The sequence below is a fragment of the Microcaecilia unicolor genome, chromosome 8 (assembly GCF_901765095.1).
Source record: "Microcaecilia unicolor chromosome 8, aMicUni1.1, whole genome shotgun sequence".
NCBI lineage: Eukaryota > Metazoa > Chordata > Amphibia > Gymnophiona > Siphonopidae > Microcaecilia > Microcaecilia unicolor.
The window spans coordinates 64625743-64650434 of NC_044038.1; the positions used below are offsets into that span (position 1 = coordinate 64625743).

A 24692-nucleotide genomic window follows, 5' to 3' on the forward strand; every position below is an offset into this window, starting at 1 on the left:
CATTTCCATGTGAAAACAGGACACTCAGAGACAGTGGTTTAGACCTTTTGAGATCTAAGACTGGATAAAAGGTGTCTTCCTTCCTTGGGAAGTAGATGGAGTAGATGGAGTATATGCCTTGTCCCTGTTCAGCCTTGAGAACTGGAACAATGGCCCGGAGCGCCAGCCAGGAATCTTGGTGGCCTGTACCTCGACAGCCATGGTTCCCTTTCAACAAGGAGGCTTCAAGAAGAGAGGAGCGACCGGATGGGAGAACTCCAACTTGTAACCTTCTATAAGACTATCCAGAACCCACTGGTCTGATGTAAATTTGGCCCACTCCTTCCGAAACTCCTATAGACATCCTCCCAAGAGCCCCTGAAGACAGATGACCAGAGACCTTCAGCTTATCCTCTTGGCAACCGCTATGGGGCTTAGTTTTCCCCAGTTCCTTCACCAAGTTACTGAGATCTTCTCCAAATAATCACTTGCACTGAAAGGGCAGTTTAACAAGACGTGACTTTAATGCTGCATCCGCTGCCCAATGCTGTAACCAGAGCTGTTGATGTGCCGTGACAGCCAAAGACATATGGGCCGTAACCTATAACAAAGCACAAATAGAATCCACCAAACAGGTCAACCCTGCTTCCAGCTGGGTATTATGGCGTCAGTCTTGTGATGCAGACTGCTGATGTCACTTCAGGCATGCTCTTGTCACAAACGAGCTGCACACTGTCACTTGAAGACCCAAAGAGGTCACTTCAAAGGCTTGTTTCAGCAAACCTTCTAGCTTTCTATCCTGTAGGTCTTTTAGGCAATGCTCCCTTCTTAGTCACTGTTGTAACAATTTGATGCAGGAGAGTCACTGCTCCCTGTGATAAGGTAGTACATCCTGGGAAGCTGCGATTTCTTTCTCATCTAGAATCAATCGGTAGATGCGAAATCATGGCTCTTCCCATTCTTAGCCCCTCGTCCAGTCAGACCCATTCTGCTGTAATCAGGTCCTGAATGTCAGGATGCATCAGAAAGGCCTTAGGAAGACCTCTAAGCCCCCTCATTATCGACGAAGATGGAACTCTCGATGCCAAAGCAAAATGCTCCTCAACACCAGTGCTTCAGAAATAAGAGTACCGAGCATCTCTTTCTGAAACAACCTCTGTACTTTCAGGTTATCCTCCCCCCCCCCCCCCCCCTCAGGAAGGAGCTTTCTCTGTTCTAATGGCTCCTTCAACAATGGCTCTTCTGAACAGACCAAGGCCACATCAGATAAGGAGGGAGAAGCAGAGATAGCCTCATCTGCTCATTCCTGGAGGTCTGAGGAGCAGCAGGGAGAGAAACTGAAGTACCACCTTGCAGCAACTCCAACTGTCCCTGCTTCAATCAATAGGGCTGGTGTAAGAGTAATATAGACTCTGGAGAAAACAAAGATCCCAATGCAGCTGAATGCTCTGTCAGGTCCAGAGGTTGTAAAATGGTGGCTGTGTCCAATGCGTGATCAGATAGAGGCTGTTCCTCACTGCCATTTGGCCCCAACAAAATGGCACCCATTCCTGCTCTCTCCTGCATCAAATTGCGCACCATCTCTGCCGGACAGACCAAATGTACCCAGCATATTCGGATGCTGAGCCAAATCCGAAGACAGTCTGCTGCTGTTTCCTCCATGTCCCACGGGATTCCCAGTTGGAATGCACAGCAATGCCTCAACGCCAGCCACATTGCTTAACTGCCTCTGCAAGAGTCCCTATTCAGAACGACTGTCAAGTGCCACACTATGCAGTCCCAAGTGGTAAGTCAGGATCCCTCCCCTACACCAAGCAGAACTTGCAGCCCTTCAAGTGCCGGCTGCTCCCCCCAAGCTCCACAAGTCTTAATACAAATGAGGCAGGATCAGGACCGATACTTTGTCCCACACTCTCCAGTAAGCCTCTTTCCTTCTCTTCTCCTCTATCTCTTTTATTATTATTTTTTTAAGGTTGTTGTGCTGGAAAGGAGAGCTCCTCAGGAAGCAGGGGAGAGGTGAAGGGAGGGAAAAAGTAAATTTGCAGGGAACCATAGAGAGGGATCTGAAGACCTCCAGATATGATCTGCAGACTTAAGCCACCCACAAAGGGAAAGGGTACTTGATATACCGCCTTTCTGAGGTTTTTGCAACTACATTTAAAGCGGTTTACATATATTCAGGTACTTATTTTGTATCAGGGGCAATGGAGGGTTAAAGTGACTTGCCCAGAGTCACAAGGAGCTTAATAGCCGCTAGTCAAAGACATAAAAAACCTACAGCAGCACTTAACTTCCATGAGTTGGATTCTAGACACCAAAACAAATTCTGCAGAACTGCCTGTCTGAATTGACTGTCATGTTGGGTATCCTGATCAAGACAGCAGTTGAATGTGAATGTGTGGACTGAAGACCAATACCATGAGTGCCAATTCCATGATTCCGAGTTCCAAAAGACTGATTCAGATATAGAGCTCTACAGGAAGGGACACAACTGCCATAAACACCAAAAGAACCAAAGAGAGACTGCAAGTACAATGTGGCCTTCAGGAGTGTATGGGATGTGGAGTTCATATGGTCCAGCATCCCGAAGGAAGATCATCTGTTATGAACTCCTTTATAGACTGTGAACCACAGCTATAGCAGTGGTCATCCCAGTGTGAAGGAAGCGGTTCTGGGAAAAAAAAAAAACTGCTCCTATAAAATCTTTTTAATTCATAATGAATCCAGACTCTAACAGGCAAATCACCAATCACAAGATTTCCCTTATGGAACTTCTCTTGTAAAAATCTCCTCTAGGTCCACAGAAAGAAACACTCTCTCTGCCACTTGAAAAACAGGCAGTAAAGACCCAGGGGTTCAGATGATAGGCCAATAAAAAGGAGCAAGAGATGAATCCCCTGTGGGCAGCGAACATTGCTCTGCTGAGAAATTTGGAACGCTTGGTACAGAAGAGAGATGGTGGGTTCATTGATAAATTCTCTGTTTTAAATTTATTAGAAAGCAAATATTAGGTATTAGCTTGTTTAAAGGGTGTAAAATTGATTTGTCCTAGATCTTAGTCTTTTGCAGCCCTAGAGTAAAATAATTATGTACTAGTTTGTTAAAGATCTAGAACTAATTTGCCCTAGTTTTAGTCTTTTTCTCATTCATTCACCCCAGGCAGATCCCTTAATTTATAGTTACCCCACTTGAGAACAAGAGGGAAAATTGTCGCCACAGGGTATTTTCATCAGAAAATGATTAAGCCATAAGAGATTATTTGCAGTTCACGGGCATAAAATATACCTGTAATCTAAAGGGCCTTTAGATTAGTTCACTGACAGGGGAGATCCAGTCTTACCCTAAGTGTCCCATTCTCCTTCTCAGCTCTTGAGAGTGATTATTATAGGAATGCAGTAAACACCCACAGAAGGTGAGCTCTCCACAGGAAAACCAACGGTGGATCCAATAAAAGTCCTCTCACAATGAGTGTCTTCCTGAACAAGATCTTTATTAACAATAGCACAATTGACCCAACACGTGACGTGTTTCGGCCTGCGTCAGGGGTCTAGTATTATCTGAAGAAAAAATGCCTTGTAGGTCGGGTGAAAAACCAGCACTAAAACTGCTAAAAGAGGTATCGTGTACAAAGCTGCGCTATGCTGCTCTATCATACGCAAGCTTTGCTTTTGGTTGCTTATGATAGAGCAGCATAGCGCAGCTTTGTACACGATACCTCTTTTAGCAGTTTTAGTGCTGGTTTTTCACCTGACCTACAAGGCATTTTTTCTTCAGATAATACTAGACCCCGGACGCAGGCCTCACGGCCGAAACACGTCACTTGTCGGGTCAATTGTGCTATTGTTAATAAAGACCTTGTTCAGGAAGACACTCATTGTGAGAGGACTTTTATTGGATCCACTGTTTATTATAGGAATGCTGCACAAAATAACAACTGCCTGCTTGATCCCATGCTCTCAAAGAGCAGAGACATTTACAAGCACCATCTGCTGGCCAAAATATTATTTTCCCTTTTATCAACTAAAACACAGGTAATATTAACACATTTGACACCATGCAGGTTCAAAATGTGGAAAAATGACTTAAATAATCCCTGAAGCATGGTATAATGTCTAATCTGCCTTTTATTACTTAGCACAGTGTATGGCACACTTTCTACTGGACTCCCCATGGCTGCACACACCTTAACACAAAGAACCATGAAAACCAATAATGCAAGCTAACTTCCCATTCAAACAGGGAGCTGCATTTAGAACTACAATTGTTCACCTGCCAGTTTCCTCCTTTTCTTTGGGCTTTTACCTCAGCTGGAACTACTCTGTGTCAAGGGTAAGGCATCGTGTCTTGACTGGAAATTATCTACACTGAATCCCTCTCCCACTATTCCAGTCCAGCATTTCCAGTATCAATCCCCCTCCCCTTAGAATTGCTCTATGACAAGGGTAAGACTGAGGAAGGAGGGTTGTTGTATTATTTGTTTTGTTTCTGTGTTTGCATAGATATTAGATCATGTTTGTGACATCTAATTAGAACATAATAATAGTCATACTGGGTCAGAGCAATGGTCAATTTAGCCCAGTATCCTGCTTCCAATAGTGGCCAATTCAGGTCACAAGTACCTGGCAGAAACCCAATTAGTAGCAACATTCCATGCTACCGATCCCAGGACAAGTGATTGTGTTTGTTACTGGTATACTCCGCCTAGAAGATTATTGATACAGCAGAATATAAGTTTTTAAATAAATAAATAAATAAGGCATTGATTCTTGACTGGAAATTATCTGCACTGAATCTCTCTCCCACTTTTCCAGTATCAATCCCCCTACCTCCCTCCCCCCCCCCCCCAATTCCAACCACTAGATGTCAAAGCTGAGAAATGGTTGAGAATGTCCCAGTGTCCCTGGGAAAGACAAGATCTGAGGATCAAACTCTCTGAATCCAGTACTCGGTGCTCGTCTGGTTATTTACACATAATTCTGGAGAAGCAAAGTCTCCATTCACCTTTTATCAGTCTAGTAAGGTACACACACACACAAAAAATATATATCAACAAGGTGCACTATGGCTTTCTCCCAAGACAAAAAGCCAAGAGAAATATTAGCACATTGAGGCGTAGCCACGGGCGGGCCTGGATGGGCCCAGGCCCAGCCACTTTCCCTCCAGGCCCACCCACCCAACATCCCCTCGCCCGTCGAAGCGGCCGCATCATTGAAAGCCCTGCCCATCAAGCCTTCCCTTCGTGAGTTTGTTCCCTCAGAGTCCCGCCTTCTGATGTCATTTCCTCTTTTTGCGAGGGCGGGACTCTAAGGGAATGAACTCATGAAGGGAAGGCTTGATGGGCAGGGCTTTCAATGACGCGGCCGCTTCGATGGAGGTAAAAAAGATTTAAACCAGAGGCTGGCCCCGGTGTAAGTGTTCTTTCTGCTAGGAGGAGATCTTCTGCTGACGGGGTATGTGGATCCCCTGCCAGCTCAGGTATTTCTTTTGGTTTTATTGGTGGGGGGGAGGAGAGAACCAGAGGGGGGCTGAGGAGAGCGAGAAGGACGGCAGGGAGAGCACTGGAGAGGGGCTGAGGAGGGCAGGGAAGAGATGAGTTTTCGGACCCATCTTCTTTGGGTTCAGGCCCACCCTAAATTTGCCAGCTGGCTACGCTCCTGCATTGAGCATAAGCACTATAATTTTATTTTAAACCGAGAAAAAGCTAGCAGCTGTTTGGGATAAAGACTGAACAACAGTATAAATCACACACAGAGAAGAATACCAGGGTCTGTGCAAGGAAAGCAACAGGCTGAGTGTCTCAATCAATTCTGGCCTCTGAACTCTCTGCCCATTACATTTTAAAGAAAGAACAGGCAGGTCCTGCACTGAAAGTCCAAAGAGCAGGACTGTGATGAGATGATCTCTGGTGCATATATAGTGCTCAAGCCTGAAAAATCCCAACTCCCTGAAACAGGGGATAATAAAGTATGCTTCTGAGTTACCGGTATCAACTAAACACCAACACAATGAATAACAATGTACCTTAAATAGTGAGCCTGAGGAGGTGGCAAAGGAAAGCCATAGGGCAAGTCCTTGAGGACTGCAACTCAGCCTGGTTCACACATAGATCAGCCTGCTTTACGTGAAAACAAATACTGACCTCTTGAAAGCCAGAACTGTTTACAATCCTCAAGGGCCAGCAATATCTCTCTCTTGGTGCAGTAAATTTTAGAGGTGCTTAGCAGACAAAGACTGGACATCAGTGTCAATGACTGCAGTTGAGAGCAGGGCAGGGCTGTGGAGTCCGAGTTGGACACAATTTTAGGTGGAGTTGGAATCAATAAAACTGCACCAACTCCAGCTTCAAAATTAAAAAAAAAAGAAAAAGCCACATTATAATATATGGCAAATTTATCGCTTTACACTGACATATCTTTTTGTCTTCAATCAAAAGTACTGGTAAATATAAAAGTTATACCCTGAAATTATTAGAGATGTCACCCCTGGTGGTGGTTGCTGCTTTTCCGCTGACCCAAGTTAGATTTACTATACACAGTAGGAGTTGGAGTCAGACAATACAAAAATAGAGTAGTTGGGAATCGAAGATTTGGTGTACCAACTCCACAGCCCTGGTTGATGGCAGGGTTAGGTAACCTCCGAGGTAAGCTACTATCTCTGCCACCTGCCACATATCAAGCAAATCCTAAAGCTCCCTGGTACCTGCATATTGAACTGAAACGCCTTATTGGCTTCCTCCACGATCCGCGCTTTGGTGCTGTTGTCTAGATCCAGTGCGTTCATTCGGGCCCTGTACAGCTGTTTGAACTGCTGGGCATTGGAAACATTATCAAAACAGTAGAATTGGGTTCCTTCCCCTGTGCTGGGCAGGTGCAAGGCCCTTTGTGCCACTTTCTTCAGCACCTGACCCCCGGAGAGGTCACCCATGTACCGGGTATAAGCGTGAGCTACCAACAGCTCTGGTTCCTGGTGCCCAATGTGATGGATTCGTTCCACATAGTGCTTTGTGGCTTGTGAACACTGAATCTTATCCTTCCAGTCCTCCCCGTAGAAATATGTCAAATCCTTCACCAGGGCGTCTGTTCGATGCAGCTCCAATGGGAAGTACAAGGGTGCAAAAGCAGGGTGCTCCTTATTCCGCTCAATCTCTTCTTCCAGGGCAGAGTATGTGAAGTACAACGCTGTTGTGGCCAGCTAAGACATAGAGAAATCATTAAACAACTTGTAAGGTATCTGGAAAGACATAACAATTTTCAGCATTTCGACAATACAATCAATACCATAATGTGATCTGTCAATGTAATAATGAAGCCTCTCAGAACGGCACAATAGGCAGCCAGGGTTAGATCACAAACTTGTATGTCTTGGTTTGTGTTTTAGATAGCCCTTCTCTATTTTGTGTAAATTCCTCAACTACCCTGTGGTCAAACTCTGCAGGCACTTTTGAGAGCAAGAGTCGTTGGTGAGGCCTCACCTGGAGTATTGTGTTCAGTTCTGGAGGCCGTATCTTGTTAAGGATGTAAAAAGAATTGAAGCGCTGCAAAGAAAAGCTACGAGAATGGTATGGGATTTGCGTTACAAGACGTATGAGGAGAGACTTGCGGACCTGAACATGTATACTCTGGAGGAAAGGAGAAACAGGGGTGATATGATACAGACGTTCAAATATTTGAAAGGTATTAATCTGCAAACGAACCTTTTCCGGAGATGCGAAGGCAGTAGAACGAGAGGACATGAAATGAGATTGAAGGGGGGCAGACTCAAGAAAAATGTCAGGAAGTATTTTTTCACGGAGAGAGTAGTGGATGCTTGGAATGCCCTCCCGCGGGAGGTGGTGGAAACAAAAATGGTAACGGAATTCAAACATGCGTGGGATAAACATAAAGGAATCCTGCTCAGAAGGAATGGATCCTAAGGAGCTTAGACGAGATTGGGTAGCAAAGCCGGTGGCGGGAGACGGAGATGGTGCTGGGCAGACTTATACGGTCTGTGCCAGAGCCGATGGTGGGAGGCGGGGCTGGTGATTGGGAGGCGGGGATAGTGCTGGGCAGACTTATACGGTCTGTGCCCGGAAAAGGACAGGTACAAATCAAGGTAAGGTATACACAAAAAGTAGCACATGCGAGTTAATCTTGTTGGGCAGACTGGCTGGACCGTGCAGGTCTTTTTCTGCCGTCATCTACTATGTTACTATGTAAGAGGGAGAGTGTGCACAAACAAAAAACATATAGCTTCAAAATGTTAAAGCTTTGGCGTACACACTTTGATTTACTGCTGTCTATGTATACGGAAGCTCTAAAATTTGAAGCTACAGAATAGTGCCAGTTATGTAATTTAATAATTAGCTGCTAAATTGGCATCAACCAACAATTTATCTTTAATTATGTTATTGGAGCTAATTGGCACTCATTAGCAGTTATGCACATTAGCTGTCCTTAGTTGGTGTTCTAGAAATTGGGTGCGCAAAAGCCATAGTGGGCAACTTTGAGGGGAGTGTGGACCTTGGGGGGCATGGACGGGTCAAGAGCATGCTAGCATTTATATGCATGCTATAGAATACTTGTATTATGGTACCACTTGAACGCATTTACACCAGCCACTGAGATAGCGTAAGAGCTCACACTTAAGGTCAGGCCCGTAACTGCGGACTTACGCAAGTGTTCTAGAACTGAAATTACACATGTAATTGCCGATACAGAATCTGTGCTTAGCTGCAGCATCCTGGCACCTAACTTTAGGAAACCTGTAGAAAATTACCCCTCTATATGTATACAATAATCACCTTGAAGCAGCATGTCAGGTTACACATGTTGTCACACAGAAAACAGCAAAGGTGAACCAAAAAATGCATAAACAAGGCTCCAAGAGTCAAAACGTTTATTGTCCAACAACAAAGGCGACACAGCCATGTTTCAGCCACCTGGCCTGCTTCAGGAGACTCCCAATGATGCCTGTATGGGCAAAATATCACTGCTAGAATTTATACTGTAGTGATCTATTATCCGCTGGCGTAAAGCTGTGTGGGAAGTACTACACGCCAGAAATTGCTCAGCTACTTGTAGGTCTCTACAGTATAAATTCAAGCAGTGATATTTTGCACATACAGACAACGCTGGGAGACTCCTGAGGCAGGCCCAGTTGGCTGAAACATGGACGTGTTGAGTCTTTATTGTTGGACAAAAAACGTTTTGACTCATGGAGCACCGTTTATGCATTTCTGAGTTACCTTCGCTGTTTTCTGTGTGATTTGGCTTTTTGTTCTTCAGTGTGTACATTTACACGTGCTGTGCAATTAAAAAAAATTTTTTTTAACCATAGACACAGAGAGCTCTAATTTTTTTTATTATTATTATTTGTTATTTTTTTTAATTCCCATTCTCCCTCTTTCTGTTTTGTTTTTTAGTCATGGTGCATCTGCCTCTATTTTTCCTGGCACTTTTGAGAGGAAATGTCCTCATCACTAAGTACTCTGATAATCTCCCACACAGAGACTGGGGCTACCACTCCTAAGCAGAGAAAGGGGAAGAGAGGAAAGAGGAATGAAAAACTAGAGAGGTAAAGAAAGAAGGAAATGAGCAGAAATCCAGATATGAAGGGACGAGAAAGATGTAAAAAGAGAAAGATAGAAAATGATCAACAGATTCTCTCATACCCCTTTCACCTTGCATGGAGATCTGCACTAAGAAGGTCCAATTAAAAAAAATAATAATAAAGTTCAGCTCCTAAATGTGTGCCCTATTTTCAGCTTAATTTAGGAGTTTAAAATTTATGGTTATAAAAAGGTAGGCCTGCCATTGGTTTGTGTAGATTTATGAGCCTAGTGCTGAAAATCAGTACTAAGCTCCTAACTTCTCCCTTCCCCCCACATTGCCACCCACTTTGTACCCTCTTAAAATTAGTTGAGGAAAATTTTGAATATTAAATGTAGTACTTGGCCAAATTATGAGCATAAATCTCAAAGTTAAGTGCATAAATTATTTGAATATCAGGCTCAGAGAGCTCAGTAGCTTATGGTGCCTAGAGGTGAGGAAATCCTTCTTCATTCATGGTTTATGCTGCTACCTTGGTCTGAGAGAGGGACTGGGGAGAGAAAGATGTAAAGTTAGGAAGGGAGAGGGCCTAAAACAAGAAAATAAAAACAAATAAAAGGGATGGAAGGGGAAAGAGTGAAAGAGACACGAAGGGAGAATGAAGAAAATCTATAGGCAAGAATCAGGAATGAAAAGGTTACTTATAGAGTATGGGAGCAGCAAGTGTTTTGATCCTTGGACCAGGTGTGGGAGGAGGGGGGGCTATTGCCCTTCTCAGAGTTGCAAGATAAGTATGGGCTTCACACCCATCAGCATTTTCAATAAGGAGTCTTATTGTCCATAGGGCTAAAGAGGAACTTGGATTAGAGGAAACTCTTCTTGAAAAGGCAATGAAGGGAGGTGGAAGCAGAGGGTGTATCACGAAACTCTATAAAGCACTGGTTTTATCGACCATTCCAATTCTGTATCATATTAACACACGGGAAACAGAACTTGGGACCACTTTGGAATTTAGGCAGTGGAAGGTTACTTTTAAATATTTGTTAAATGTCTCTATAGCTAGTAGCTTAGTGGAGAACAGTTACAAAATTCTTTATAGATGGTATTACACTCCACAGTGTTTAAATATGGTACTTGGGTACATTTATCATATCTGGTGGGCCTGCCCTATGGTATAGCCTTTTTGCAATACCATCTTGAAAGGTCCTTCGACAGATTCTTAACGTAACTTACCCTGCAAAAGCAGAGTATTGTTTATTATAGTGGATCCCAAACCAGATCCTGGAGAAACCCCAATCAGTCAGGTTGTCAGGATATCCACAATGAATATTCATGAGATAGATTTATTTGCATGCAGTGGAGGCAGTGCATGGAAATCTCTCTCATGAATCTTCATTGTGGATATCCTGAAAACCTGACTGGCTGGGGTGCCTCCAGGCCCAGGTTTGGGAACCACTGTTTTATTGCATTTTAAACCCTCTGGGGTAAAGTTGGACTATCATAAAATTGCCACTAGTTTATTTACAGCTAGCAAGATTGTTTTAGCAGCGGTGTGGAAACAGCCTTATACGTCAACTATGGACATGGTACTTCACAAGATGGACTACATACATCAGATGATTAAACTGACTGCAATTCAAAATGGTCAAGTAATTGCTTGTCATAAGGTTTGGGACATTTGTCACAAGTGGAAGACATCTACCACAGATGTAGTAACACAGACATAATAATTTGTTCCCCTTTTTCTTCTTTGCTGTAGTGTCTGGACTTGATTGGGCATAGAGAATTAATGATGGTTTTATGTTTCAATATATTTACTGATGGCAACATAATAATAAAAAAAAGAACAAATTGGAACACCCCCCAGTGTTACACAAAACACTATAAATAGCAAGTGCTTACTCAATCGTCTTACTGAAACATCAATTACATTTTTTAAGTAATCCCTGTCCCCCCTCCCAACCCTTAACAGTACAAACAACGGACCATCTACCCTTAACTTTATTCAAAGATCTTACCCTCCCCCCCCCACCCCATCGCCCCCTATAACAGAATATCTCATCCAGGGCTTTGACTCTTATAGTACCCGGACCCATGTTATCTCTGAAACCCCCTCCCTCCATGGAATTAGTGATGGTTTTATTGACCTTGCTGTTCGGAGGAGGGGATGTTGAGGGGGATTTACATCTGCTGGTATTTGGATTGATATTTTGCTGTTTTGTAGTATTTTTGTTTTCAAATAAAAGTTTTTTTGCAAAAAAAAAAAAAGAATGAAAAGGTTACAATATTAAACGCGGATACTTGATTCAATGCGAATGACAGAAGAATATGCAATTCACTTCCCTTCATGCACCACAAAAGCATGTTGGCGTATAAATAAGAAGCACATTTTCTTGGACGATGATAATTTGCTACTACAAAGTAAACATGTTATGAAAGCAGGGCACTAACTCATCCCCACTGAAATGAGAGAAGAACAGCCACAGACTAGAAAGTGAATGATACATACCTGTAGCAGTTGTTCTCCGAGGATAGCAGGCTGATTGTTCTCACGACTGGGTTGACGTCCACGGCAGCCCCCACCAACCGGAACAAAACTTCGCGGGCGGTCCCGCACGCAGGGCACGCCCACCGCGCATGCGCAGCCGTCTTCCCGCCCGTGCGCGACCGTTCCCGCTCAGTTGAATGACAAGCAAAGGAATGAGTAAAACGCAACTCCAAAGGGGAGGAGGGAGGGTAGGTGAGAACAATCAGCCTGCTGTCCTCGGAGAACACCTGCTACAGGTATGTATCATTTGCTTTCTCCGAGGACAAGCAGGCTGCTTGTTCTCATGACTGGGGTATCCCTAGTTTTCAGGCTCACTCAAAACAAGAACCCAGGTCAATTGAACCTCGCAACGGCGAGGGCATAACAGAAATTGACCTACGAAGAACAACTAACTGAGAGTGCAGCCTGAACAGAATAAATCGGGTCCTGGAGGGTGGAGTTGGATTCAAACCCCAAACAGATTCTGCAGCACCGACTGCCCGAACTGACTGTCGCGTCGGGTATCCTGCTGGAGGCAGTAATGTGATGTGAATGTGTGGACAGATGACCACGTCACAGCCTTGCAAATCTCTTCAATAGTGGCTGACTTCAAGTGGGCCACTGACGCTGCACTATGAGCCGTGACATGACCCTCAAGAGCCAGCCCAGTCTGGGCGTAAGTGAAGGAAATGCAATCTGCTAGCCAATTGGAGATGGTGCGTTTCCCGACAGCGACCCCTTTCCTATTGGGGTCGAAAGAAATAAACAATTGGGCGGACTGTCTGTGGGGCTGTGTCCGTTCCAGATAGAAGGCCAACGCTTGCTTGCAGTCCAATGTGTGCAACTGACGTTCAGCAGGGCGGGTGTGTGGTCTGGGAAAGAATGTTGGCAAGACAATTGACTGGTTAAGATGGAACTCCGACACCACCTTTGGCAAGAACTTAGGGTGAGTGCGGAGTACTACTCTGTTATGATGAAATTTGGTATAAGGAGCATGAGCTACCAGGGCTTGAAGCTCACTGACCCTACAGCTGAAGTAACTGCCACCAAGAAAATGACCTTCCAGGTCAAGTACTTCAGATGGCAGGAATTCAGTGGCTCAAAAGGAGGTTTCATCAGCTGGGTGAGGATGACGTTGAGATCCCATGACACTGCAGGAGGCTTGACAAGGGGGCTTTGACAAAAGCAAGCCTCTCATGAATCGAACGACTAAAGGCTCTCCAGAGAGGGCTTTACCCTCTACACGATGATGGTAAGCACTAATCGCACTAAGGTGATTCCTTACTGAGTTGGTCTTGAGGCCAGACTCTGATAAGTGCAGAAGGTATTCAAGCAGGTTCTGTGCAGGACAAGAACGAGGTTCTAGGGCCTTGCTCTCACACCAAACAACAAACCTCCTCCACTTGAAAAAGTAACTCTTTTTAGTGGAATCCTTTCTAGAGGCAAGCAAGACACAGGAGACACCCTCAGACAAACCCAACGAAGCAAAATCTACGCCCTCAACATCCAGGCCATGAGAGCCAGAGACTGAAGGTTGGGGTGCAGAAGCGCTCCGTCGTTCTGCGAAATGAGAGTCGGAAAACACTCCAATCTCCACGGTTCTTCGGAAGACAACTCCAGAAGTAGAGGGAACCAGATCTGACGGGGCCAAAAGGGCGCTATCAGAATCATGGTGCCGTGGTCTTGCTTGAGCTTCAGTAAGGTCTTCCCCACCAAAGGTATGGGAGGATAAGCATACAGGAGGCCGGTCCCCCAATGGAGGAGAAAGGCATCCGATGCTAGTCTGCCGTGTGCCTGTAGTCTGGAGCAGAACAGAGGCAGCTTGTGGTTGGTCTGAGAGGCGAAAAGGTCTACCGAGGGAGTGCCCCACTCTCGGAAGATCTTGCGTACCACTCTGGAATGGAGCGACCACTCGTGCGGTTGCATGACTCTGCTCAGTCTGTCGGTCAGACTGTTGTTTACGCCTGCCAGGTATGTGGCTTGGAGAAGCATGCCGAACTGGCAGGTCCAACGCCAAATCCCGACGGCTTCCTGACACAGGGGGCGAGATCCGGTGCCCCCCTGCTTGTTGATGTAATACATTGCAACCTGATTGTCTGTCCGAATTTGGATGATTTGGCAGGACAGCCGATCTCTGAAGGCCTTCAGTGCGTTCCAGACCGCTCGGAGCTCCAGGAGGTTGATCTGAAGATCCTGTTCCTGGAGGGACCACAACCCCTGGGTGTGGAGCCCATCGACATGAGCTCCCCACCCCAGGCGAGATGCATCCGTCGTCAGCACCTTCGTGGGCTGCGGAATTTGGAATGTACGTCCCAGAGTCAAATTGGTCCGAATGGTCCACCAGTGCAGCGAATTGCGGCAACTGATAGACAGGCGGATGACATCTTCTAGATTCCAGGTAGCTTGACACCACTGGGAAGCTAGGGTCCATTGAGCAAGTCTCATGTGAAGGCGAGCCATGGGAGTCACATGAACCGTGGAGGCCATATGATCCAGGAGTCTCAACATCTGCCGAGCTGTGACCTGCTGAGACGCTCTGGTCTGAGAGGCAAGGGATAGAAGGTTCTGCGCCCTTGATTCGGGAAGGAAGGCCTGAGCCGTCTGATAATTCAGCAGCGCTCCTATGAATTCCAGAGATTGGACTGGCTGGAGATGGGACTTCGGGTAATTTTTCACAAACCCCAGCAGCTCCAGAAGGTGGATAGTACACTGCATGGACGTCCACCTGCTGAGATGGATGCTGAAGGCGCCCGGTGGGAGAGCTTGTCAAGAGCGGTTTCCCGCTGGTGTAGTTGGTCCACTAACTGCTCGACCTTCTCGCCGAAAATGTTATCCCCCCGGCAAGGGACATCCGCCAGTCGCTGCTGGGTGCGGTTGTCCAGGTCAGAGGCACGCAGCCAGGAGAGTCTGCGCATCACTATACCTTGGGCCGCAGCTCGGGATGCCACATCACAGGTGTCATAGATACCCCTGGACAGGAACTTTCTGCACGCCTTCAGCTGCCTGACCACCTCCTGAAAGGGCCTGGACTGCTCCGGAGGGAGCTTGTCGACCAGGTCCGCCAGTTGCTTCACATTGTTCCGCATGTGAATGCTCATGTAGAGCTGGTATGACTGGATGCGGGTCACGAGCATGGAAGATTGGTAGGCCTTCCTCCCAAACGAGTCCAGAGTGCGAGACTCCCGCCCCGGGGGCGCCGAGGCGGTATCCCTCGAACTCCGTGCTCTCTTGAGAGCAGAGTCCACGACCGCAGAGTCATGAGGCAATTGGGGCCGCATCAACTCTGGGTCAGAGTGGATCCTGTATTGGGACTTCGCTTTCTTGGGGATGGTGGGGTTAGATAATGGCTTCAGCCAGTTCCAAAGCAGTGTCTCTTTGAGGACATTGTGCAACGGCACCGTGGAAGACTCTCTAGGTGGTGATGGATAGTCGAGGACCTCGAGCATCTCAGCCCTCGGCTCATCCACAGAGACCACGGGGAAGGGAATGCAAATAGACATGTCCCTGACGAAGGAGGCAAAGGAGAGGCTCTCAGGGGGCGAGAGCTTCCTCTCCGGTGAAGGAGTGGGGTCGGAGGGAAGGCTCTCAGACTCCTCTGAGGAGAAATATCTGGGGTCCTCCTCCTCCCCCCACGAGGCCTCTTCCTCGGTGTCGGACATGAGCTTTTGCAGCTCAGACCTTAACCGGGCCCATCTCGACTGCGAGGAACCAAGTCCCCGGTGATGGCGTCGAGCGGTGGACTCCCGCGCCGGCGGGGATGAAGCTCCCTCCATCGACGGGGATTCCACCTGCGTGGCGGTCGACACCGGTGCCGCAAGCGGCGTCGGGGGCCGCGGCATCGGGCTAGAGCACACCAACGCCTCCATCAACGGCGCCGGCAGAGCCTGGCGCATCAGCCCTTCCAGAATCCCTGGAAGGATGGCTCGGAGGCACTTGTCAAGGCCCGCTGTCGGGAAAGGCAGGGGGGCCGGTGTGGGTGTCGGTGCCGGAAGCTGCTCGGGTCCAGGAGACGGTACCGAAGCACCCATGGACTGACGCAGCGACACCTCTTCAACCGAGGGGGAACGCTCCTCTCGGCACTGCCGCTTCCTCGGCGTCGAATCATCTCTCGAGGCGCCGGAGCTGGTAGTCCCGTGCGCCGTGGGTGACCGATGACGGTGCTTCTTGGTTTTCTTTCGGTGCCCGTCATCAGCGTTCGGCGGTAGAGATGAAGAGGAGGTAGAACCTCCCGGCCTTGAGGGATCGGGTCTGACAGGGTTCGGTCCCGATGGCCCTGGGTAGAGGGAGTGGCCGGGGCCGATTGCCTGCGCGGCCGCTCGCCGCCGGCGGGCCAACGGTACCTGTACTCCTGGGGTCGGTGCCATCGTCGGTGCTGATTTCGTCAACATCGGTACCGGTACCGAAGATCCGGCCATCGACACCGATGCCGTCGAGGGACCGGCGCAAGTTCCAAAAAGACGGTCCTGAAGAACTTGCCTCGCCACCTGTGTCCGCTTCCGCAAGCCGAGACACAAGGTGCACGTCTTGGTATTATGCTCCAGCCCAAGGAACTGGAGGCACCAAGCGTGGGTATCGGTTTGCGAGATCTGCCGGCCATACTTCTTGAATCCGCTCAGGACTTTCGAGGACATCGACGGAAAAATCGCGTCGGCGAAGTCAAAGTCTTCGATGGTGGCAGTGAAAAGCACACCCGAAAAAGAAACGACCGTGCGGCCACAAGGCCGCAACGAGGCGCCCCCGCGGCTAAAAGACGACAAGGGGACAAACCTTTTTTTTTTTACAGAAGAAAGAAAGAAGTACGCGAACGCGTTCGTAAAGAGAAAAAACTCGCGGCTAGGCCGCGATCTGATTTCCGGGGATGACAGAGAGAGAGAGACGCTAACACGTCTCTCTCCAGCGCGGAATAGAAAAAAACTGAGCGGGAACGGTCGCGCATGGGCGGGAAGACGGCTGCGCATGCGCGGTGGGCGTGCCCTGCGTGCGGGACCGCCCGCGGTTTTGTTCTGGTTGGTGGGGGCTGCCGTGGACGTCAACCCAGTCGTGAGAACAAGCAGCCTGCTTGTCCTCGGAGAAAAGCCCATCCAGAGAGTTCCAAAGGAAACCCATTTCTCTGTCCTGGGCCACCACAGAGAGACTGCAACAGGAGACCAGCAGCATAAGGATAAAAGGGCACTTTCCCTGGTGAGCGTCTCAGGGAGAAACTGCAGCAGCACAGTGCCATGTCGCCAGCTTGCGGCTTTCATTCTCCTCACCTAAAAGGTAGGGAGAAGGAGAGGAACTTAAGAGGGGCAGAGAGAAGAAGGGGGAGTACTTAAGAAGGAACCTGAAAGAGGACGTGAAGGGGATATGGGAGAAAAGAGGATGAAACTGAGGCATCTGAAAGAGACAGGGGGCCACCATATTATTCAAGAAGCTCTTGAACTCTTAAACCTTACTGTGCAACACCAAAGACTGAAATTACAAAAGGGGTTTCCAATAGGTATAAAACGAAGAAACACTTGCTACATCCACCCCAAATTCTGCTGAAACTCCTTGCAGAAAAGCCCCAGGCTGGTTCTCCTCTCCAGTGCTAAAGAATTCTTGAGGCCTCTAACCTTGAAAAGTTCCCTCTTAATGCGGCCCTTCAGAAAGTCTTTGACAAACTGAGTGTTTTCTGCTCGTTCATGGGATTCCTTGGTTCCTTCCTTCAGCAGTTCTGACAGATCCATGGGGCTATAAAAGCAAAAAACAATTAGACCGTGGACACCTGCGCTTATAGAAATGTTCTGTATGTGTTTATGGTATTAGACAGCATTAGAAACCCGTCTGCATACCCAATGAACAGGTTTTCCTCAAGCAGCACTGCCAGTATGCTTCAACCTTGTGCAGTCCTTGGTTTCTCTGCCAAGACTGTCAGCCTGTGGCAACTGCAATGGCAGAGTTAGTCATGAGGACACCTGTGTACTGGGAAATGGACCAAGGCCACCAAGCAACTGGCAGATGGTAACAACTTTCAGCCATGAGTGTCCTGAGCCAGTTTTAAACCAGTGACCTACAAATGCAAGGAGCCAATTTCCTTAAGACATTCATGGCTAGATTCTATATATGGCGCTGTAAAAAAATATGCCTAGGTGTATTCTATAAACCGCATCTAACTTTAGGAGCGGTTTACAGAATATGTCCGTCCATGTGACTAAATCTAGTTGCGGGAATTTACACCAAGTAAAACTTGGTGTAAATGCTGGCAACTAAGTTAGGAGTGGAGCGGGTGTATTCTATAATAGTGCGCATAATCTTTAGTAACGCCTATTATCCGCCCGTTCCATGCCCCCCTATATAGAATCTGGGGGTCAGTGCCTTCAGAAAAGCTTGCTTTACAGGAGAAAGGTGTTTGGCGTGAAATTTTATCTTGTAGGGTGCAGGGAGAAGCCACATAGCACATGGGAGACCACAGAGCTGGCTCACTGGCTCAGAAGGGACGTTAACATAGCATAGCATAACATAACAGTAGCCCACATTGCTATGTTATGTTTTTACCCCACAGGGTCCCATATTACACAATTGCTATGTTATGTTTTTACCCCACAGGGTCCCATATTACACAATGAAACCCTGTGCTAAAATAACCTGACTTAACAGTAGCCCACTGTTCATAAGTTCCCCTCTCAGTGAGTGATATGTATGATCGGTCCCAGGAGTTCAGAGGCAGTTTTCACAGAAAATACATCCCCATTTCTCTGATATACAAAAAATGACTTCCACGTGAGACTCATAAAATCACAAGACCTACCACAAAGGAAATATTCTAATAATTCCAGAAGGAAGGTGTCTTTTGGCAAATTCCAAGCATCAAAGCAAGCACCAGCACAAATTCTGACAGACTGAGATCATACTCCACACACCCTAACCTAGAAGCACCTCGGTTTGTGCAAAACAAACCCATATCCAGACACTGCCTCCAAGATGAAACCCTTCCCACTCCCACTGATTTGCCAGCCTCCCCAAAAAAGATCCCATCCCATAAGCATGAAGGACAGGAGAACCATACAATCTCAGGACATGAAATGGCAGATACTGGGCTTTACTCCAAATTGGGCTTTTTCTCACTTAAGGAAAAATTCTTTACTCAATAAAGTCCAACCTGTGCTAGTGCTACAAGTTCTATAACAAATATAGCACGCATTAAGAGCCGTTTAGATCCCCACCTCACATCCTCATCCTGGAGGCTCTCTTCATACAGCAGAGCTTCGGGCTCTTCTCCGGCCTCCAAGATCTCCTGGGGCATTTTTGCTGGGCTGGATTTCACACCACGTCAGACTCCTGCTGGGTTTTGGGTCTTTGCTTCGTATCCTTACGTTTTTATTCCTGTTTCAAACCAGTAATAAATACAGTCAGATTTCTCGATATTTCCATGATGTTAAGGAGCAAAGCGTTTCCATCACAAAATCCTTAAATGAAGTATTTGTTAAGAGAAGAGGGTAGACAATGTATTTTTAATTATCCTTTCCAATCACTGTACATTCTCAGGGCAATGACTAAATCAAGCACAGTAAGGATGCACAGCACTGTACAATTAGAGAAATGCTGTGATAAAGCTCTATTTAGCGTACACAGTACTGTACAATCACAGCACATTGTCCTTACAGGGACAAGATTTCCTTAAAAAAGGCCACAGAAGATGCACCAGTTAACTTTACAAACCATCCCATATGAACAGACAAACTGGACATGGGAACATCCAGGGTGGAAAAAAAGTTGAGTACTGGCTAAACCTTTTTAGGATCCAGTATTGACCAGACAAATATTCAGCAAAATTAATGTAAAGACCCACTTAGCAAGCTGAAATTTCAAATAATAATAACTTATCACCGTGAGCTGTTAACGTATAATTCTAATTTATATTGTGGAGGAAAAGACCTCAATAGTTTATGCTTGGCAGCAGATCAAAATTTTTTTAAATATTTTCTAATGATTATGACATTCTGAGGCACATCATAAGTGGAGATTTAAGCTAAGTGCTATTTAAATATGTATCTTATGATGTGCCTCCATGTCATAATCAATTGAAAATATCAAAAAAATATATAAAAACGTGGAGCTTTTCGACCAATGATAATACTGGAGTCTAAACAAAGCTGGCACTTAGAAATTTTTGATCTTCTGCCAAGCATAGACTATTGAGGTCTTTTCCTCCACAATATAAATTAGAATTATATTATATGTTAACAGCTCACGGTGATAAGTTATTATTATTTGAAATTTCGGCTTGCTAAGTGGGTAAAAATTGTTAGGAGCCAGAGAAATTTGTTTTCCTTATTCTCACTTGTTTTTTCACTCTTTTCTTGTACTATTTTGCTCATTTCCCCCTTTATTTTGCCACATTTCTCTCTGGGCCCATTAGCTAAAGTGTTTCAAGTGGATTTTTACATACTTATGCACCATATTTTAGGTGCCTCTACTATCTGGGATTTTTCTAGTGCTGCCAATTCCCAAACAGCACAGACATCCTGGGTGGGTTCCGTGCAGCGTACTGTCAATATGGGAAACACCATCGCCCAACAGTACACTTGCATCTCCTCATTAGTTTAGGGATTCCTTTACATATTTTTTTAAGGGGTGTGAACCCCACAATCCAATTGTAACTGGATATAGGGCTCATATTCCTTTTCCTTCTTTCCATCTCCCATTTAACGTGCACTAGTCTGCACTGGGCTTTAGTTGCTGCTTGGTCTGCCTGCTTATTCCCAATTTAATATAAACTAACGGTCCTGGTCCCTTCTTGGATTTGTGTTAACACTTACTGCCCTGTTCAGATGATACTGCACTTGCTCATTCTTGTATCTAAACATGCAATACCCCAAACCTTTCCTCATTAATCGATGAGCAATACAGTGGACCTTGCCTAGTGAATGGAGAGGACGTACCACTATAAGGATACTCTTAAGTACATCTGGACATTTTCACCTTCAACAAATACACTTTTACATTCCAAACGGACCTGAAAAGGTTTTAAGAGCCATTTCTGTCAGTTCTGCACTTTTGAGACACTTTTCTCCATCATACAAATTTCTATCTACCCAGAACAATGTCAGGAGAAATGGGTCCGGAGAAAAGACTGTGTGAGGTGGAGGGGTCAATTGCTCTCACAGAAATTCTGCTAATTCCAGCACACAAAACAAATCCCAACGACACATGGCCTTTCTCAACCCAACCACTATATCCACTGCGTGATTCTCCAGCTTATTACTAGCAGCTGAGGAACAATTAATCCATTTCAGAAAGAAATGCATGAGTTAAAGCTTTGTTTAGGTTAAGACCGTCAGTGCTGTAATGCGGCAAAACTCTAGCAAGATCTCCTCAGAAAGTCACTATCTCCCTGTGCTGAAACTCGGCCTCTAAGTACTCTGGGATAAGCACACTTAGTCACATGTAAGGGTTATATCGTGCTGTGCAAACAGACAGCGCTACAGAAAACAATATTTCAATACGAAGGGGATCCTATGGCAGATGCAGAAGTTATACTACAGCTCATGTACACTCACACAGAAATGATAGGAATAGAAGGAAAGGGATTTTGGTTTAGGCTCAGGCTTTTTTCAGTAGTAGCTCAAGCTGTCAGGTACAGTAGCTATTTCCCCGTCCCCAGAGGGCTTACAATGTAAGTCTATACCTGAGGCAATTGGGAGGGAGGTGTTAAGTGATCTGCCCAAGATCATATGGAGCAGTAGCAGGATCTGAACTGGGTTTCCCTGGTTCTCAGCCCGTTGCTCTAACCATCAGGCTATTCTTCTACTCTAGATATACCAGATAAAATACAGATACTCTGTATAAAGAAATAAATACATAAAACTGAAGCAAACACTGTTTGATAAAATGGTCTTGGAAACACTAACAAGTGATAAGCCAGTGATGTTCCCTTCAAAGTTCCCCTTCTATAGATAGAGCGCTCACAGTGATGAGTTTTATCGGCCTCTCATGCACAGTATATTCTATAAATCAGTACTGTACCTGAGTGTCTACGTTCCTTCAGACTTCTTTCCTTCCTCTTGGCCTCTATCACTTCTCCTTTCAGAGGTTAAAGACCTGTTGGAAACAAAAAGCAGGATCAAGTAACAAGTTCAGGTGATCTCCGAGCGTAGAACTTCAGACGGCCTTTTCAACACAATCTTAATGCCTAGTTTTCAAGTTACTCTTTCTAGCGACCCACTATTGCTTCTTCAGAGCAGCTAACCCAATGCGGGAGGATGTGAAATGGATGTCCTCAGATTGAAAGAACAATAATCTGGGTTGGGTTTCTTCTGCCTGCACTAAATCAGGTCATGAGTGCCCCAGTTTTGAGCTCACCTATCCTGACAGGTCAAATTCTTTGGAATCACTAGTGGCTCTACTTGGCAGCTGCAGGTGATGACTTGACAAAAATGTATCAGGAAAGTTGTGTTAGGAGGAGTTTTAAAAATGACAGAGGTACCTTACAGACTAGTATTTAGAACAAATGTTTACTTCATCAGATGCATCTGAACTAGACATTTGTCCTACAAAGCTCATGCTTCAAACTGATTAATCTATGAGATGTCACCAGCCTCTGTCCTTTTTGTAACTCCATATACTTGTAGAAAGGTGACAGGCCTGACAGGGCAAAACCAAAATTCTGAACAAGAGGGAAGAAACCATTTCCCCTTCTACTATCTGAAATATATCCCCTACATCCACAGACCTCTTTTCCTCCCACATCTGTATATTCACACCTTAAGCATCTCAACATCACAACAGAGTCATTGGAAAGCAACATCCTTAGCACAACCTATACCTCTGCTAAAACCTGGCTTGATGTCTCATCGATGCCAACAGAACTGATTTCAAGACCAAAAAGCTAGGATTCTTCAATCAGTACAAAACAGGGCTAAATTTAAAACTCTCTGGCTGAACTTCAAGGCCCTGAAAGGAAAAGGCCTGAGTATCTGAAGAATAGGATGATCCTCCACACACCACCAAAGACACTAAGGTCCTCCCAAGGACTTTCACTAACCACATCCTCTCCAAAAGACATTACACAATGTGATACCCGCAAGTAAGCCTTCTCAGAAGTAGCCCCCACACTCTGGAATGCATTGCCTGAAAGGCTCCGCTTAACACAAGACTATCTCTACTTCAGGAAGCAGGTGAAAGCTTGGCTCTTCAATCAGGCCTTTAATGGAAGAAGTAACTAACTTGTTAGTCTCACTCACACACACAAGGAGTGACTTGGGCTGCATATGCTGCAGTAGGACATGTTTATCCACTTCTACCCTAGCTGAGATATTTAACCACCTCTCTGACCTCATGTGCAACTTTCTTCAAATCAGTCACCTTACTTTCTAACTCTTCCTACTTTCGTATCCCTCTGTTACAACTTTGCCTTACCCTTCACTACCAATTATAATGTTCTATTACGTATTGTGTTGACATTGCAAGTAGTATACCATGCCATACTTTGTATTGTTAGTTGAATATTTTTACTGCTGTAATTGCGTATTGCTCATGTTTGATCTATTCTTACTGTACACTGCTTTGAGTGAATTCCTTCAAAAAGGCAGTAAATAAATCCTAATAAATAAATAATAGATAAATCACTAGTTCTCAGATCAGAACAGCTCCAGGGAGCAGGAACCAACCTACTGGAAATTCTGGCTGATCCGACACTGTTCTGCCCGTCCATTTCTATTAATGCCTTATGAAGCAATTCATTCAAGGTGGTGTACAGCATTTTTGTTCTCACTCCCTCACTGTGGCATAAGTAACAGAGCAGAAAGTCTGAAATCTGTGCCTCCAGGGAAACTGCTGCTGAGCTTACACAGCCTGCCTGGGGTGATCCTATCCACTTAGAAGAACCTAGCTTGGCTTTGGAAGCCAAAACCCCAGGCCAGAGAAAGCAACTGCTGTGCAGGTGAGGTGGGGGAGAGACTGTGAAGCACTGGGACATTATTCTCTCGATGTTGACACACAAAGTTGCCAGGTTGGCTGCGGGAACTTTATTTAAAAGTCGCAGTTTGCAACTTTTTGGGTGGTTTTTACCGCCACAGCCCACAGGTTGGCCCATTTTCCCACACTCTGTTCACCCTCCTATTGGTCAAATTCAACCAATAGGAGGGCAAGGGAGGCAGGATCCGGCGCAAGCCAAATTTCCTTGTGAGAGCGAGACCGATCTGCCACCACCACCATGCTTCCATTGCTCCAGACAGTCCTTCAGTGATCAGTGAGTAATCGCTCTCCTTTCATGATGGCTCCAAGGAAAGAGGCTGCTGAATGTGCGTTTGTCCTCAGCGCCCTTCAGTGCACAAGGTGTTTGTGCAGGGGGCAGTGATGGGTTTCACAAGGGAGGGGGCACCGAAGGAAAAGTTATTATGTGTAGGGTGTTTGATGGAGGGGGATGGACTTCACCTGGAGAAGGGGACCAGGAGCTGTGTGTTGGCACATGACAACTGAGCTGACCCAGCTGCTGTGATGCACTAAGGTAGGTTGTCTTATGGGTTTAACTGCAGCTTGTCTGTGCTTATTCCCAGGCCTACTCGAATTCAACAATTTACCTTCCTGGGAGGATGTGGTTGTATTCACCATTTTTCCACTGAGCAAGTGTTTACCAATATTAGTCCCAACTCCCGAGCTTGTCCCCTGTTGTTTTTCTGAAATTCAAACAAATGTGC

General features: G+C 45.9%; 2 protein-coding genes across 3 annotated transcripts in view; both read right to left on the minus strand.

Moving 5' to 3' along the window:
- Positions 1–22079, minus strand: part of LOC115475558 (heme oxygenase 2-like) — a 117688-nt gene extending 95609 nt beyond the window's left edge. Inside the window, exon 1 of the mRNA XM_030211362.1 lies at positions 22021–22079. The gene's annotated coding sequence lies outside the window, so the exon portion shown is untranslated. The remainder of the gene's footprint in view (positions 1–22020) is intronic.
- The window catches only part of HMOX2 (heme oxygenase 2), a 48593-nt gene that overhangs the window by 21790 nt on the left and 2111 nt on the right, over positions 1–24692 (minus strand). Inside the window, exons 1-4 of one of the 2 annotated variants that reach the window (XR_003943064.1) lie at positions 22021–22100; positions 19218–19377; positions 17628–17745; positions 6679–7170 (exon numbers count right to left, since the gene is read on the minus strand). Coding sequence is in view for 1 of the 2 variants with exons in the window: in XM_030211360.1 (XP_030067220.1) it covers positions 6679–7170; positions 17628–17745; positions 19218–19297 (690 nt within the window). In the remaining variant the exon portion in view is untranslated. Of the gene's footprint in view, positions 1–6678; positions 7171–17627; positions 17746–19217; positions 19378–22020; positions 22101–24692 lie in introns of those variants that run through there. The other variant, XM_030211360.1, reaches the window with a different exon arrangement.